General features: G+C 37.1%; 1 protein-coding gene and 1 long non-coding RNA gene across 5 annotated transcripts; one reads left to right on the top strand and one right to left on the bottom strand.

Moving 5' to 3' along the window:
* Positions 1–39: 39 nt before the first annotated feature.
* LOC149679500 (uncharacterized) lies at positions 40–14,311 on the bottom strand. 4 transcript variants are annotated; one of them, XM_089835273.1, is made up of 10 exons: positions 13,885–14,309; positions 13,710–13,791; positions 13,531–13,635; positions 4,422–4,553; positions 4,222–4,353; positions 4,021–4,152; positions 3,806–3,939; positions 3,475–3,563; positions 1,547–2,405; positions 40–498 (listed from the first exon to the last, which is right to left on the bottom strand). In XM_089835273.1, the coding sequence occupies exons 1-9, from the start codon at positions 14,217–14,219 to the stop codon at positions 1,573–1,575; spliced, it is 1,974 nt and encodes a 657-aa protein (XP_089691399.1). In that variant the 5' UTR covers positions 14,220–14,309; the 3' UTR covers positions 40–498; positions 1,547–1,572. The 4 variants fall into 4 exon arrangements, with proteins under 4 accessions (XP_089691399.1, XP_089691400.1, XP_089691401.1 ...); XM_089835274.1 differs by having other exon boundaries at positions 1,577–2,405; XM_089835275.1 differs by having other exon boundaries at positions 3,481–3,563; positions 13,885–14,308.
* Positions 14,312–14,752: 441 nt separating this feature from the next.
* Positions 14,753–16,739, top strand: LOC149679499 (uncharacterized). The gene is made up of 2 exons (XR_016365803.1): positions 14,753–15,438; positions 15,703–16,739. It is a non-coding gene; the product is annotated as an uncharacterized LOC149679499 (long non-coding RNA).
* Positions 16,740–16,967: the final 228 nt, after the last annotated feature.

Raw genomic sequence — 16,967 nt, 5'->3', positions numbered from 1 at the left:
ACATTTTTTTCTAAGACTGGAAACTTTTTCTCAGTGATTAAAAGTTGTCAAGAAAAGTAATATTTATTTAGAAAACATAATGGCGTTGCAGTACAATTCATTTATTAAATGTTCTTTCCCAGTTTTAAGTTGCTGAGTACTAACAACTACAATCCAATTAATTAGTCGAAGTGATTTCTACGTTGATGTCTTGTCAAAGCACTCTTGTCGGAGCTGGCATAGTTTTGATGCGTTTTTCACCACTGTGAATGCTTAGATGTGTGATGAAATTGTTCTTATCTATACTGGAATAATCACACTGATCACATTTGAAGGGTTTTTCACAACTGTTAATGCGTTCATGCCCGACTAAATTACTCTTCTGCGTGCATCCATGTTCACACTGATCGAATTTGAAGGGTTTTATTTCTTCATTACCCTTTCTAAAGTGACGTTGAACATCCTTTTTATGTTCAGTAGAAGAATATTTGAACCAAGTTTAACAGTTCTTGAATTTACCTACAGATGATATATAAAATAAATATAAAGACGACATATATAATTTATAATTTAGTATTAACAATTCTGAGACCATGAATATATACAACAATGAATATATATCGCTAACACCCCGTCTAACCTTTGGGTATGGTTTTTGGCTATTAAAGACGACATCAGTCACGTGGTGAAAGTTTTTTTCCCAACTTTGAATAAGAGGAGAGCCAGCGCCCACCGCCCAGCACTGCAGTGACTGCTGGCTCTAGGGCCAAGGCTTACTATATCGGTAACAATTATCCAATGGGAATAAATGTATTGAACCTAGAGTCACAACGTGGGATCTCGAGATCGACGTTTCGCGATACACTTTTGTCGAGCATGAATCTATCAAATACGGGTGGCGCCACCTATTAATCACTTGAAGAACTGTTTTATTATCGTCTGCTGCTATAATCTGTGTAACAAAACTCTATTCTTTTTAATCTAATAAATAGATGAAATGAAGATCATAACGATGTTTCTGATTGCAAATAAGCAAGTAAAAATGTAATTAGTTCCGCTAGAGGCTCACAGATGGCGCTGTCATGTTTTGATAAACGTCCTTGATAAAAACAATGTGTTTCGCGGAAAGCCGATTTTAATTGTAACTCTAGGTTTAATACATATATTCTATCTCATTGCAATTATCATGATTTCTAGGACACCGAAAACATCACTCGCGGTTGTTAAAATTGCTTTTAAAAATTGGCATTTTGTAATCGCTACCTCAGACATACTTAAATTATATTTTTATATGATACTATGCGGATTTTTCCTACGAAAATGGAGGAATCTTGAGACATAACGAGTTAAATATTTCTCTCAAGGCGGGCGATGCTGGCCCGTGCTCTCTAGCACTCCTACCAGTGGGAGCTGTTACACTCAACAGGCGCCTTCTTCCTGCATTATGATTGGCTCTTTGAACTAAGCAAAACGACCACCCATATCAAATCCACAGATTAGAAGGGGTGGAGTATACAGATGCATATTCATTGTTGTATACAATCAGGCTAAGTATAAAACGAATTACCAATTTCCGAACCAAGTTATGCCGTATTACCTTCGGAATTCTATTCGAGCTACATCTTCAAACATCTCCGAGTTCGACTTCTTTGGAGGGACATCTTCAATTGTCTCCGAATTCGGCTTAACATACACGCTTTGTTCAAATGTCTTCGAGTTGGACAAAAAACAATTATTTCCAACTTCAATCGGAACTTCGGGTAAATCGCCTTCCATAGAGACGGAGGTCAATTCTGATAGCTCATTTGGGTTATGTTCAGGTTTAGGAACACACACTGGCACACTCAGTGTCATCGGATCAACATACAGAGCTTGATTTTGTCTATTTCTCTGCGCATCTGTCAAGGTGATTCTGGATTGGTTATCATCAAGATCGTTTCCTCGGGCTCCTTCTAGTGAACCACTTGCGACATTTGCGTCAAGAGATAGATATAAATGTTTTTCGTCTTCAACATTCGATTCAGGAACACGCAATTTCTTCGATCGAGTTGTAATATCCTCTGTCGAGACACTTCGCGTTCTGCAATAAGAATCTTTTAAGTTAATATTGTTCTCAAGAGGTTCTCGTGGCGAACCGCTTTCCGTCGTTGTGTCAGGAGACCTTTGGAATTGGTTTTCGACGTTAATTTTAGGTGAAGGCGCACATAGAGGCAAACTGTCACTGTATTTCAGTTCAGGGACACAGAGATTCATAATCCGCGTTATAAACGCCCCAATTTCAGCCTTTAACGAGGCAATTTTAATTTCCGTGTTTGTATTGCCAACCTCCGCAGTATACCGAGGCCCAGAAACAAGTGATTCTTGAATAACATCTTCTTTACCCAGCATGCCTTGGGCACTGACAGCTTCGGCATTTTGCGATGAGCCTTAATGATGAAAAACATTAAAAATAGTAATGTCTTAATGAATGAGAACTATATCAGGTTGTTTAAGAATTACTATACTGCCACATGTTGGCAGTATGCGTTGGCGTTTAGTATGCCTTTCAAAATATATAGATTTCATAGTACTTTACACTGACCATATAGAGGGGTCCGACATTTACACTTCTCGCAAAATCGCGAAATCTTTCAGTCAAAATCACGAAATCTTTGGGAAAATCACGAAATTACCAAATCAATGATGAAATTTCGAAATCTTTGGTGAAATCGCTAATTCAAGAAGAAATCTTTGGTAAAATCGCGAAATCAAGAAGAAATTACGAAATCTTTGGTGAAATCACGAAATCAAAGAAGAAATCACGAAATCTTTGGTGAAATCGCGAAATCAAAGAAGAAATCACGAAATCTTTGGTGAAATCGCGAAATTCAAGAAGAAATCACGAAATCTTTGGTGAAATCGCGAAATCAAAGAAGAAACGTTTTTGGCAAAATCGCGAAATCAAAAAGAAAATCCCGAAATTTTTGGCGAAATCAAAGAAGAAATCACGAAATCTTTGGTGCAATCGCGAAATCAAAGAAGAAATCACGAAATCTTTGGTGAAATCGCGAAATCAAAGAAGAAATCACGACATCTTTGGTGAAATCGCGAAATCAAAGAAGAAACTTTTTTGGCAAAATCGCGAAATCAAAAAGAAAATCCCGAAACTTTTGGCGAAATCAAAGAAGAAATCACGAAATCTTTGGTGAAATCGCGAAATCTAAGAAGAAACTTTTTTGGCAAAATCGCGAAATCAAAAAGAAAATCCCGAAATTTTTGGCGTAATCAAGGAAGAAATCCCGAAATTTTTTGAAGAAATCACGAAATCAAAGAAGAAATCACGAAATTTTTGTGAAATCGTGAAATTACGAAATCTTTGGCGAAATCTTGAAATCCCGTACACTTTTTGGGAATGTCGGACCCCTCGGACCGTATCCCTAACCCCCAATGGCTTATTTCAGCAGGATGAGATGAGAAGCATTCTTAACATCAGTGAAGAAAGTAAAATTCGCACACCATTACCAGATTTTTGGAGTTTAATGGCCTCCATGTCAAGTACACTTTGGGAAATGTTGTTGATTATCTCAGCAGGTGTACTTCGTAAACTATCCAAATAAAAAATCACACTTTAAACCAGAAGCGCATGACACACGTATGTCATGCGCTTCTGTTTACACTAAAAATAAAATTCTTGATTATAAAAATCTACGCAGAATATACCACGCTTAATGTAATATAAATGGTCTATGGGCGCTTTTTGCAACATCAGCTTTGCCATTATCGATTAAACGTCCAAAATACCTTAAGAGTTAACTAAGCCGCCCCTTCGGTTCTTCCCTTTAAATACCATTGAATTTCTTCTTGTGGTTGTTGCTGCATCACCATAGGAAGGGATGGTTCCTGGTCATTAATTCCTGAATCATTTTCAATTGGGTCTGTTTTCACGTATTCATCGTTGGTAAATTGATGTATTCCACGTTTCTCCAATTTTTAAACAATTAACAACAACTCTTAAACTAATTTATTTTTCTGTTGACTATGAAAGTGAAGGATCTTGCATACCATCAGATCTTTGATTCTATTTTCCAAGTCTTTAATGACCCCGTTGAGTCTATCAATTTCGACTATTTGTTTATTTATAGTTAATGATGTTTTCGCTCTCTCTTTTTCAATGTTTGAAATTAAAACATTACCCTAAACAAAACAACTCTTAAACTAATTCATTTTTCTGTTGACTATGAAAATGAAGATTGTTGCATATACCATCAGATCTTTGATTCTATTTTCCAAGTCTTTAATGACCCTATTGAGTCTTTCAATTTCGTCTATTTGTTTATTTATCGTAAATGTAGTCCTGATTCTCTCTTTTTCCATGTTTGAAATTAAAGCATTTCGCTAAACAAAACAACACTTAAACTAATTCATTTTTCCAATCGACTATGAAAATGAAGATTGTTCCATACCATCAGATCTTTGATTCTATTTTCCAACTCTTTATTGCCAATATTGAGTCTTTCAATTTCGTCTATTTGTTTATTTATCGTAAATGTTGTCCCGATTCTCTCTTTTTCCATGTTTGAAATTAAAACATTACGCTAAACAAAATAAGATTCCATTACAGAAATTAATATTCTTCAGAGTTTTTTTGGCTGAACGTGTTTTAAATGGGCAGCTAAGCAAGAAAGAGGAGAAACCAATGATACGCAAGAAAGGGGCTCAGCAACAAAGGTCCTCGTCAGGTTTCTTTGTTAATAGGCTTAAATAGCCAAGGAAACTACTTAGGCGCAACATTTTCGGCTTAAAGGGAGGGTGAGGTGGAAAATCAAGTGATTTGTTATCGATTCTTCTACAAATTATAAGACCAGTCTGCATAGTGAAACACTCAGGAAATACAGTCTCCGTCTCCGAATCATTTTAAAATTCAAATTAGGTTGAGATTTTATAGATCATTTGAAATAAGCACTTCCGACCAATAGCATAGCACCAGAGAGAATTTATAATAGGGAGTGGAAACTGAGGAATATTATGTAGCTCAAAAATCATGTGATCAACAAAACTAGCCAGGTCTATTTCCGGTATAATTTTTTGTGGCCCCTCCCTCTAGGGTGGTGCTAGAATGTTGCGGGAGGGTCTCTAGGGGAGATGGACACTACCTTTTTAGGGAAAGGGGAACGTCCGACTTAAAATAACTCCAAATGGCGCCAGTCGCACTCGAAATCGCGAACCCTTATTGGGTAATTGTACAACCAATAGTAAGTGAGGGCAAAACTTTAATTTTAAAGTCATGTGATCGGAAATTTACCTGGCCTGTTTTAGCGTCGCAACCTACTTGTTTGAGCTACATTGTATTTAGCACTGTCAAGGGCAAGATCTTCCACTCCCTATTATAAATTCTCTCTGATAGCGCCCTGCCTTTTCGTTAACGAATCTCTCGTAAAATAGCAATGACCGCGCGGCGACTACTATTTAGGCCCAAAATATTCAATCCTAGCGAAAATTGGGACTAAATATCAGCCTGAAAAATGTTGGCTATTTAGGCCCAAAAATTTTTGTAGCCAATTTTTGGGCCTGAATAGGAATGTCCGCGCGGAGACGACTTTTTAAGCCAAAAATTTAGTCCTAAATCAGGGTTGCCACAGATTTTTCATTTCAAAATTCCCTGACTTTTCCAGGTTTTCCCTGACCATCCAAAGCCAATTTCCCTGACCAATTTTGAAATTTACACTAGCTGAAAAGTCAGAATGGAACCTTTAAAAATTCCTTATTTATCATCTGCTTTGTACAATTATGCTAAATTTATCACAGTTTTTAATTGAAACTACTATTTAATACTTAAAACTTTATTAGGAACTATCTGAAACAGTTTAAAAAAATCACTTGTATTTAAGACTAGAATAATATAGGATTGAACATGTTCATGGCAAAAGATGACTCAAGGTCTTCTCCAATTTTAGAATTTCTTTGTCCACCTCTTCGTTTTCTAGTATGTGGGTTTGACTTAACTTAGATTTCTTTGCTCGAAGCTCCTTCAACGTCTTTAGATGTCTTTTTCTAGTATCTGCGACTTTAACTGCGTTTTCCTCTTTTTTTTCTTTTCTTCTAATTCATGCTGGTATCGAATTCTGGATCCACGAATGGACCTTATTAAACTTGCATCCACTGTAACATTTTTAATTCCTCCAAGATTTTTAACTCCATCGTAGACTTGTCGCAGAGCGATAATTGAGTTTTCATGTAAATTCTCAACAAGTAAACTTTTGTTGATTGAAAATCCGCCCTCAACAGAGGCATTTCCATGTGATAAAATTAAAACAATTTTTATAACTTGCCAAAGATCTTTAAAGTCATCTTCACCGTCAAATATATCACGATACAATTGATCAAGGGCAAAATGCTTCTCCTTATACTTATTAAAAATTTCTTTGTGCTTCGTTTTTACCAGTCTAACAAAAGAAACGAATTGCTGTTTCGATCTTTCAGCAACACTTTCGTCAATTCGGTTGCTTTCGTGAAGAATCTTCAAAGCTAATTTTACACGATCTTTGGCGATATCCGGTTTTTCAATGACGACTCTTGGGTCAAACGCAGATATACCTCGCGTAAGGCTATATTTTAATGGTGATCTTTCCAATATTCTTGAGACAGTCGCGGATAAAAATTTGCTACATTCCATTTTGAATTCGACTTTCATACGTTCACTGAGGTCTTTCTCTCCAAAATATTTTGCAGCACCAAAACCTACATCCACATCTCTATACGGAAGCAGGTTTTCTGATTTTTCTGAAAAGTCAATTGCAAGAAGCTTTTTCAAAGTTGTAGCATTGTCGATTATGTTTCCTTTAACAAATCGTCGCAAGAGAAGTTGAAGAAGGTTCATGAGATCCATGTACAACAGAGGCGCCAAGGGCTCAGGAGATTGAAATTTTCTTAAGAATGGCTCAAGTTCGGAAGCCACAGTCTTAAAAAATGCCAACTTTGCTTGCATCAAAGGATCTTCCATGCATTTTTTTACGTTTTCAACTGAAATGGTCCCTGGCAATTTTGACGACGAAATGAATTTCTTGATGAATTGGTAAATGGTTAATGCTCTTTCGGCACAAGAGGCATTTTCCACCCAACGAACTTGGCAAAACTTCTTTGGAAAAGTTGTGCTTCCGGTAAGTGATGTATAATCTGCTCTCCGTGCTGGACAGATGTATAATCTGCTCTCCGTGCTGGACAGTCCTTGAGAAGGTAATAAATACCTCTTAAAAAATTATTAATGTTCCACTTAACAGCTTTGTGACCAGTTTGAAGGGCGCCGTGAACAACGTGTAGGCCGCATGAACCTAAGTCGAGCAACTTAGGGGTATCTGCCTGTGAGCTGTCTTCTAATTCTGCTTTAAGCTTCGTAATAAAACTCCAATTAGTATTTGGTCCGTCCATACTGATCTGAAGCATATTTTCCAGTGGCAAACCATCAAGGCCTTCTTTGAACTTCGCAAGTATATCGTCAGCTTTAGCATGACCCATAAAAACAGACTTCAAATACCGTGTTGAAGTTTGACCAACTCCACTCCAGAACCGCACGTGTATATCCATCTGGCCTCTTTGGCTTACTTCATTTAGAGCTTCGTCAAAACAAACAACATAAAGGGAACAAGTTGCCAAATTCTGGCGCAAAACATTGTCAAAATAAGGTGCCAATCCAAAAGTAACGATATAACTAGCTTTTGTTCGTCCTAAGCTAAATTTCTCAGCAATTTGACTATCAGGGAACATATTTTTGAAAATTTCGGAGTCATGGTTTACAGAATTATATGATGCTTGAGTCATAACAAGTCGCATTGTCCACAAAGCTTCAGCTTTAATAACCTCTTCCTTCAGTAGAAAATTGCTAATTGAGCTTTTCTTGGACGTTATTTGATTTTCAGTCTCTTTCTTTGAGTTATCACAGACTTCGCCAGTAGAAGTGGAAGGGCAGGAGCTTGCGAATACGTTGGACGAAGATTCTGGTTTCATTTTTGTATCTTCACCGACGCATGCAAGTTCTTTCTTTTTTAGTAAAGAGTCTATTTTGGTTTGTTCCTTACAAGCAATTCCTTGATTAATTTTTCCTATGGCCAGAACTTGTCTGATGACTTTTTATTGCTTGGACGCCCATGTTACTTAGGGAAAATTTTCTATTGCAAACCTTACCGGCGCGTAAATGAATGTAGAGACTTGGGGGTGCAGGTTACGCATAACCTGAAATTTGATTCTCATGTATCGCGAACATGTGGCCGTGCCAACGGCCTCCTGGCAGTTATCAGGGCAAATTTTCCAAATTTATCCCCCTCCCTTCTCACTCGCCTTTACGGTTGTTATGTACGTCCCATTCTTGAATTCGGTAGTCAGATTTGGAACCCTCATTCCGCCCATTCCACTTCCATCCTTGATGGTGTTCAAGCCCGAGCATCACGTATCCCACGTTCGCTGTCCCACCTATCACGCGAGAACCGTTTAGAAACCTTGGGATGGGCCCCTTTATCACTACGTCGCTCATTCCTAGATCATTGCCGCCTCTATTGTATAAGGCCGGAGCGCGCGATATTTCCCCTCTCAAAATCTAACATTTTAATTCGCCGCTTTCTGTCGCGAGAGGCGCTCGTTTGGACAAAAATGTGACGTCATAATTTTTAAACCTGAGGCTTTTCGCGCGGCTTCAACCGTTCAACGGCAGGGCCGGTTAGCTTGTTGGGTCTCTGGGGACGTCAGTACAAGGAGTGTGCGAAGTCGGTTCGTTACCGTTCCTCAATTCATTAAATGGTAAGATTAATTTAAATGTTTAAAACTTGTGTGATTGTAAAATCAATGTAGGGAATTGGGCAATATAGATTATAACCTAATTATTTGGTAACCTTGTCTTGCTTCGGGTTAGGGTAGCTATTATTCACATTTAACCAGGGCTTAAAATTTACTAATTTAGTTTTAATTCAATGTTAGGATGTAATTCAAAGGAGTAATTTGAATTTGAAAAATAACTACAAAATGGTAAAATGCGCTGCACCAGATTGCCATCAGAAGGGAAGGAAGAGACTTTGTGATAATAGACGCATTACCTTTCATTCATTTCCGAAGACCAAACATTAAGGCAAAAATGGATATATACAATATTTGGAGGGAATTCGGCTTATCTTGAAACCTTCCTGCACGGATGTTCTGAACTGAAAATTTGTAGCAGGCATTTTAAAAGCACCGACTTCGGATCATCTAACTGCAGCCGGCTATCAATTTCAAGGCCAGTTATAACCAACGAAGGTCGAGGAGAACTGTGTCAATCACATGCTGTTGGAGGAAGTGAACGTGGCATGCAAGTTATTGTCTTGACAAATTCTTTAAAGATGATATTAATGAGAATGGGGAATCTAACTATTACTCACAACACGGTAGTAACAATAAAATCAATTTCAACCGCCATGATCGGAGGATACATTGTTCGGATTGCCCAAGAAAATTCCGAGTGCTGGGATTGCCTCAATAAAGTTATTACTGCAGCATCTAATTCACGACAGCACGCGCTTATAAGTGCACTGGATCGAGGAGGGCTTAAATATCCCACGAGACTGTTGATTGCTTTATTACCTAGTGTCGATGAATTTGTTCAGTTGTCTTTACATTTATTCCCACGAAGCCATGTTCTAGAGAGTTACATGGATATTTTATTGCCTTATTTCTGTCAACCATTACAGTGCAATTGTGGCAATATAAAATTTGCAAAGGTATTGTTAGAAAAGTTTTTGAGACCACTTTTAAATAATTATGCTAAAGATATTACTGACCAATACGGAGCTTTTAAGAAATTAAATTCAAAACCTTTATCCAGAAAGTAATCAAAGTTTAAAATGTACTCTTATAAATCAAAATAAAAATTGTCACTCTTATAAATAAAAATAAAAATTGTTACTCTTATAAATCAAAACAGAAATTGTCACTGTTATAAATCAAAATAAAAATTGTCACTGTTATAAATCAAAATAAAAATTGTCACTTTATAAATCAAAATAAGAATTCTTGTTACTCTTATAAAACAAAATAAAATCTTTTAAAGCTACTCTGTTTATATTTAGTTTTCTAATTCCTAGAGAAGATAAGCCAAAAACTTATATAATTCGTCTTTCTTGCAAAGGAACCATTACAAGACTTTGAATTTACGCGCCATTTAATTTTTTAAATTCTTTCCAAACGAGCTCCGTCTATCGGAGAAGTGAGGTTTCATCCCCCCCGCGAATGTTCCCTACCTCGGGAGCCGCGCGCTCCGGCCTTATAATAGAGGCGGCAATGCCTAGATCTAATTAGTCTATTTAAAATCTTAGTCAATCCTACACAAGATTTTTTCACCTTTGTCCATCAGTCGGTACATACTCGCGGACACAGTCGTAAACTATTCCTCAAACCCTTTAAAAGAGATTGTCTTAAGTTTTCTTTTTACCGTCGAGTCATTCCCCTATGGAATGCACTTCCTGATGAGCTAGTGTCTGTTCGTTCTATTAATATTTTTAAGAGAAAACTACGTATTCATTTAAACTTGTAAAATTATTCTTAAAATTTCAGTGTTAGAAATTCCTCTTATAAGCAAACTAGTGATAAATCTTGTCAATCCTTGTGATATTTTGTAAATATGAAATTTAAAAAAAAAAAAAAAGAGAAGTACTATTATCAATTATCTTTTTAAGCGTGTTTTGGAGCTGTAAGGCTACTAAGCCCTAGCCCTTAAATAAATAAACCTGGAACAAAAAAAAAAAAATGCAGAAAATATATCATTATTTACAGGCTTCAGCCACAAAGCCCATTCTTCGTGACGTTCTTCATTTATCCAATCCAAATTAAATCTAGTCAGTTTGTTCGGCATTTTTCACAGATTATGAAACTGAGATGCGCTTTTGTTAACTACATTAATAATATTCATGTAAACTAAAATTTGTATTGTATATTTCTTATCATCAGACATACAGTTTTAAGTCCCGGTCCCTTGGATCCATAGCCTGAAGAGCAGACGACTCTTCGCTTATACCGTTTTCCTTTGGGCCAATTTTGTGTTGCCGGCGCTGGCGGCAAAAAAACCCAATTTCGCGTAATGCTGTTACAGGATCAAACAAATTATCGACAACTTCAAATGTCAATGGAATATACCCATGACAGAAACATATTTAATCTTGTTTCAATGGAACACACTATTCGTTCGACTTTGGTACGAAATAGCTATGTTCGGAAGAAGTCAGTTCTTATACTAGTACAAAGTGCGTATTCCATTGGTAGGGTGGAAAATGCCCCTTAAGAACCGATAATTGCAAGTTTGCCATGTAAATCCATTGGTGTTACGATCACGTGATCGTGACGACACAATAAATGTTGTAGTATGCATATTCCATTGGAAAAATGTCACATTCCCATCGCCCTAATTGCCGGAACAAAAGCGTGAAAGCCGAATTTCCCTTCCGAAAAGTAGTTCAGTTCAGTTCTACTCAATTTAGAGCTTGCGCAGTGCCATTCTTTGATCATTTTTGATGCACTTTACCACACCCACTTTGCTTTTCGACCTTTGGGATCTTTGCGGATATCCAACTGGGCTTTGGCTTTACCAACGCCATCTACATTTTTTTCTAGGGACATGAATATGCCTGATAATTACACGATCGCTCCGCGTTGATTACATCACTACTTAGCACGCCGACGTTCGAGCAGACGATAATTATGAAACGATAGCCCATGAAATCGTATTCCAATGGACTTTATAAGCGCCATGTTTCGAATTATTATTGCCGTGTTGGCAAGTCAGTAGTGCTGGCATGGCGCTGGGAGTTCAAGGCTAATTTTACCAATGGAGCACGCACAGCGTCTCATCACTACTGAGCTTAAACCATTGGAATACGCAAAGGTTTTTCGAGCGCCTCCGGCAGTAAAAAATCTGCCCAAAGGAAAACGCCATTAGTTTTGCTGAGAAAGTAATAGCCTACTCGATCACGCTGCTCGCGCGGGAATAATATCTACTAGACTACATGGCCAACTTATAACTGGCTGCTCGAGGGGGAATAATATCTACTAAACTACATGGCCAACTTATAACTGGCTGCCTGCTTAGAATCCGGGATTATGTTTATCATTGTCCCGTATTTAAGCTGGTGCGCCTAGTTTGTCGTGACTATAGATTTTCTCAAGTCGGTATGCAACGGAAATTCCCTGACTTTTCCGACAATTTTCAAATTCCCTGACTTTTTACACCCTTTTTCAAATTCCCTGACTTTTCCAGGTTTTCCAGGTACTGTGGCAACCCTGTAAATAGCTAGCGCGCACCCATAACACTATTTTCACCGAACTCTACAGGATAGGCAACTACCTATCTTGATTCTTGAACGACAGCTTATTCTGTATATACTCTGTTACAGCATCGGTTTTCAGCACGAGTAAAGCTAAGTCTCGAGAGGCTAAAAAACTTCAGGATTTAAAATATCCGCGAGTTTTATAGCTCGAGGGCACGGACCTCTGGGCCTTACTTTCAAATACGTGTGAAATTGCCTACAGCGTACATTTAAAGCGAGTCTCGGGTGTGGGATAGTTTAAACTAGGGCTGTGCGAGCCTTGATTTTTTGGGTTCGAGCCGAGCCTCGAGCGTTGCCTTTTTCGGTTATCGAGCTTCGAGCCGAGCCTAGAGTTTCTTATCGAGCTTCGAGCCATAAGCTGCATGTTCAAAATCTGGTTTCGAGCTCTTATCGAGCCGAAAATTTCAATGGCGAGCCTTAACGACTTTCAATTTTAGCTCTTAATTTGGAATGATATTCCTTTACACTTTCAATTACTGGCCTTAGTAAAGAAAAAACCCTATTAATTCGTAAATATAACAGATAAACTTTTATTTGACTATAATTAAACTTGAATCCTATTATCACTAATCGAAATTACTTACGTCAAGTTACGTGCACTGACAATCGCATTGATAATACAAACCGAGCGTATTTTTCATTTTTTTCTTTGCCCAAAAGTGGAAGTAAAACTTCTGGCAATAAAATGTGGGCTTATAAACAAGGTACCAACCAGAATTATTTCCTATTTCGCGCGTCACTGCAGCGTCTCAACATTCAGTAGATTGTGTTAGATGGTAATTCTTGACCTTTAACCTAACCTAGAATCTCACAGACCACTGACTGAACCTCGATAACCTTAAGCCTTGACCTCGAGCTTTTATCGAGCTTTTTTCCGAGGCTCGAAAACTTGTCGAGCCTTTCAAGAGTTGCTTATCGAGCCTCGAGCCGAGTACGATCGAGCTTTCGAGTCCTATCGAGTACTCGCACAGGCCTAGTTTAAACAAATACCACTAGATGCTCCCATAATCGAGGGGTGGAGTTAACTGGCCCTCTAAGCTTAGCAAAGGCTAGTTTTGGCTCTGGCCTCATGAAAGAGTGCTGATAGCCAAGGTAAAATTTATGTGTAGAAGATCAGCTAGAATGTTAGGGGTACCGACATTTGCTTTAAAATGGTGGGTTATGATCCTAAAAAGGGTCTAATATTTTTGCGCTTAATTTCACGCTACAAAAAACATTCTGCTTTGAAAAATACCTCGGCTTCCAGTTTCCTGAGTCGATCATCCTTGGCTTTTACTTCATTGATAAGATCATCTTTGCTCAAGTGACCATAGTTACAATCTTCCACATCGTTCATTTCCTAAAACCAAAGTTTATGTATTTTTCAGTTTGTCTATAAAAGGGAATATTCCAACCTAATTATTTCTCAAATACCTCTTTAATGGCCACCCTTTGAAGATTTACTAAACTCATTTCGGAATTTTGAAAAGAGAGTTTGTGAAATTGTAAATCTTCCCTAAAATTAAATAGTTATTCAAACTAAAGGTATATCAAGATGGTCCGGCTGGACCATGACATTTTTGTACACAAACAATTAATCTTATATTACATTTGTCCATTTTCTTTTTCTCCATATTCGGGATTAGTTGCAGGGCTAATTAAAAAGCCTTCATTAGATAAAGGGCCCTCAAATGTTGACTGATGATCAAAACTCATTGAAAAAGAATTTTTATTATCCATTTCATTGTTTGGGCCTCCAATAGATGAATAACTTCCATTAGTTAAAGAATCCTCCAAAGTTGATGAGTTTTGACTAGTAGAAAGGCTGTCAACGGATAGCTGGCTAATTCTCCTTTTTTCAGCCCGTTTTTCTCTCATTCGTGCATTTTCCTTTTCTCTATATTCAGGATTGAGACGCAACCTTCTCATTCTCTCACATGCCATTTTATTACAGTAAACTTAGTTTCATCAAATAAAATATGAACAAGTGCAAAAAAAGCAACAGAAATGTAGACTTAGCAGCAGACCTAAGAGCAGACTATCAGAACAGAATGTAGACTAGTATCAAGAACCAAATATATTGCTGGACTCGTGACGGGAAAATTATCTAAACCGCTTCCAGACTTATAAAAATAATTGTTACTTTTTAAAAGTAAAGCGAAAAATGTTTTGAACTTTTGATAAATTTATATATGTTTTACAATAACAATGAAAAACTGAACATAAGAAATTAAATTAAATGAAATTTGTAGAAAAAACCCGAGCCGTAATAAAGCTTTATTTCTTCTAGACATATTAAGGGACGGGTTAATAAATCGCAAATTAACCTAATTAAGTATGAAGGAACTGTGCCTGTTTTTAACTAAAGTAGGTTCATTGGAAAGACAATTTTATTAGAAAATTAATGTAAAATTTAAAAGATTTCACCCAATTTTTATCCCCTATGCTTCGGAGATACACTGGATACACATATTTCCTAGTAGCTTGTAAAGTATGAAGGAATGGTGTATTTAATGTAATAGACTAGTGGCACCCCATGTTATTTTCCCATAGACCTTAATACAGTCAAAGCTGGGAAACTGCCATTACTCTATTAGGTTCATTTTTTTAATTAGACCAACCATTCTTTATATCATTTTGATGGTAGTTCTTATTACACGCGAGCGACGCCGCGGGTAACAGCTAGTCAACCATATATCATTTTTGGATTTTTCTTATTTACCGTTAAGTGTGTTTATTAATAGATATTTCTTTGCCTGAAAATTTTTCTAGCTAAATTTTACAGCGTCATGAATTTTTTGTTCCGTTTTTATGGGCGAGTTTGCTAGTTAATTCTGACTGGAAATATTTTTACGACGCGAGTTCGGCAGAATTTTTGACCGAGATTTTTTTTCTTTCTGCTGGCATGGCATTCTGCCAGATTGAGGGCGATATGAGTAAATAACGAAATATCAGCTGTTTCGCGCTTTCGCGGTAAACCGATTTGAATTTTAATCTCATTGCACACGGCATGTGATCATTGTAACGTAAACACGTGGTTTAAGGTCAAGAGGTATAGATTGGGGCTTTCCTAGATTGGTTTCAACGAGATGTATACATTAAAAGTAATGGATAAATTAGCTTTGAAATCATTTAGAAAATGTTTCTACAGTTCAAAACCATCGTAAGTACTTTCAGAAGCTAATAGAAAACTATAGTTTTCTATACATAGTATACAGGCGTAGAGGATTCCTATCATTAACACCAGGAGACCAAGCGACTTAGAGTGTAAAATCGTCTGCTATTTTACACTCTAAGTTGCCAGGTCTCCTTGTGCAAATGGTATGAATCCTCCACGCCTGTAAACTATGTATTAGCTTCTGGTACCATTTACTTGAAGTTGTAAGTCTTCTGTTGACTGTTCTTGTCTAATTATTCAATTAAACAGATATCCTGGTCAAAAAGTAAACGTTAATGGTGTAAATCTACACTTTGACATACTTGACGTGTTTTACATACTTACTTGACGTGTTTTACATACTTACTTGACGTGTTTTACATACTTACTTGACGTGTTTTACATACTTACTTGACGTGTTTTACATACTTACTTGACGTGTTTTATATACTTACTTGACGTGTTTTACATACTTACTAGAAGTTCACGCAAGCGCGCTATTATCGGGAATCGGCCAACTTATATACCCTAAATTTCCAAAATTTGTTAAAGAGGCATGTGATCGAATTCAAACGTTAACGATAGCTATAACGTTTCTTAAAAAGACTCAACTAGAATTAAGGTAAATTACTGACGATTAAAATAATAACAATTATATTTATTTAATTATTTAAGAAAACCTCATAAGTGGGTAGTTTGGTCTAGTCTTGACTCGGAGAGGTTTATTTTGGTTTCCCAACTTGTTGATTGTAAGAATGGGGAATGTATGACATAATCCCCCCTGGACATAATCCCCCCATTAGAGAAGAAAATGACATAATCCCCTCAGGTAGGAGAAAAAAAAACCCCGGACAATTTCCCTCCGAATGGATGCCGAAGACCAAATACCCCCAGCCCCTGGACAAATTCCCCCCAAACTGTGTTTACGACAAAATACCCTAGAGAACGATTTCAATTTATATGAACATTTATAAGGAAAAAAAACATCAATTCATGTGTTTAATAATTAAATTCTTTAATATTGAAAGTAGATTTTCTTAATTTCAAGCCAAATTATTTCCGATACAATTCAAGAGATGTTGCATGTCAAGAAAATAAATGTAAAAAATAATACCATTGTTACAATATTTCCAAAATATTACTAACCGGACCTAACCTAACCTAACCCAACCCAACTCAACCCAACCCAATGCAACCAAACCCAACCTAACCTAACCCAACCCAACCCAACCCAACCGAACCAAACCTAACCTAACCTAACCCAACCAAACCCAACTGAACCCGAATAAAATCAAAAGATTGTCAAACTGAATGTCAATATTGAATGTCAGTGACACAACCAATTAACAATTCGAAAGCAAAAATTGTTTCGTAGTTCTCCATTATTCACGCTAATAAAGGGAAAGGGGAAAAGTGTAATGCCAAAAACTATGGACCGATAAGTCTCACCTCTGTAGTATGTAAGGTCCTTGAGAAATGTCTCCGAGTTGCCCTACTTCGTCATGTAGACCTACTGTCTGCTCTTAGAGTTTGGG

This window comes from Phalangium opilio, unplaced genomic scaffold (genome assembly GCF_054372755.1).
Source record: "Phalangium opilio isolate 3A_F unplaced genomic scaffold, DU_Popi_V2 ptg000041l_1, whole genome shotgun sequence".
Taxonomy (NCBI): Eukaryota; Metazoa; Arthropoda; class Arachnida; order Opiliones; family Phalangiidae; genus Phalangium; species Phalangium opilio.
The sequence above is the reverse complement of the archived record's forward strand: the minus strand, read 5'-3'. Positions and strand labels throughout refer to the sequence as shown.

Coding starts and splice junctions, on each gene's coding strand:
- LOC149679500 (XM_089835273.1), bottom strand. CDS start 14,219: ATGGCATGTGAGAGAATGAGAAGGTTGCGTCTCAATCCTGAATATAGA. Junction 4,153..4,221: donor ATAGAATCAAAGATCTGATG/GTATATGCAACA, acceptor TGTTTTGTTTAG/GGTAATGTTTTAATTTCAAA. Junction 3,564..3,805: donor CCACAAGAAGAAATTCAATG/GTATTTAAAGGG, acceptor TTATTTGGATAG/TTTACGAAGTACACCTGCTG.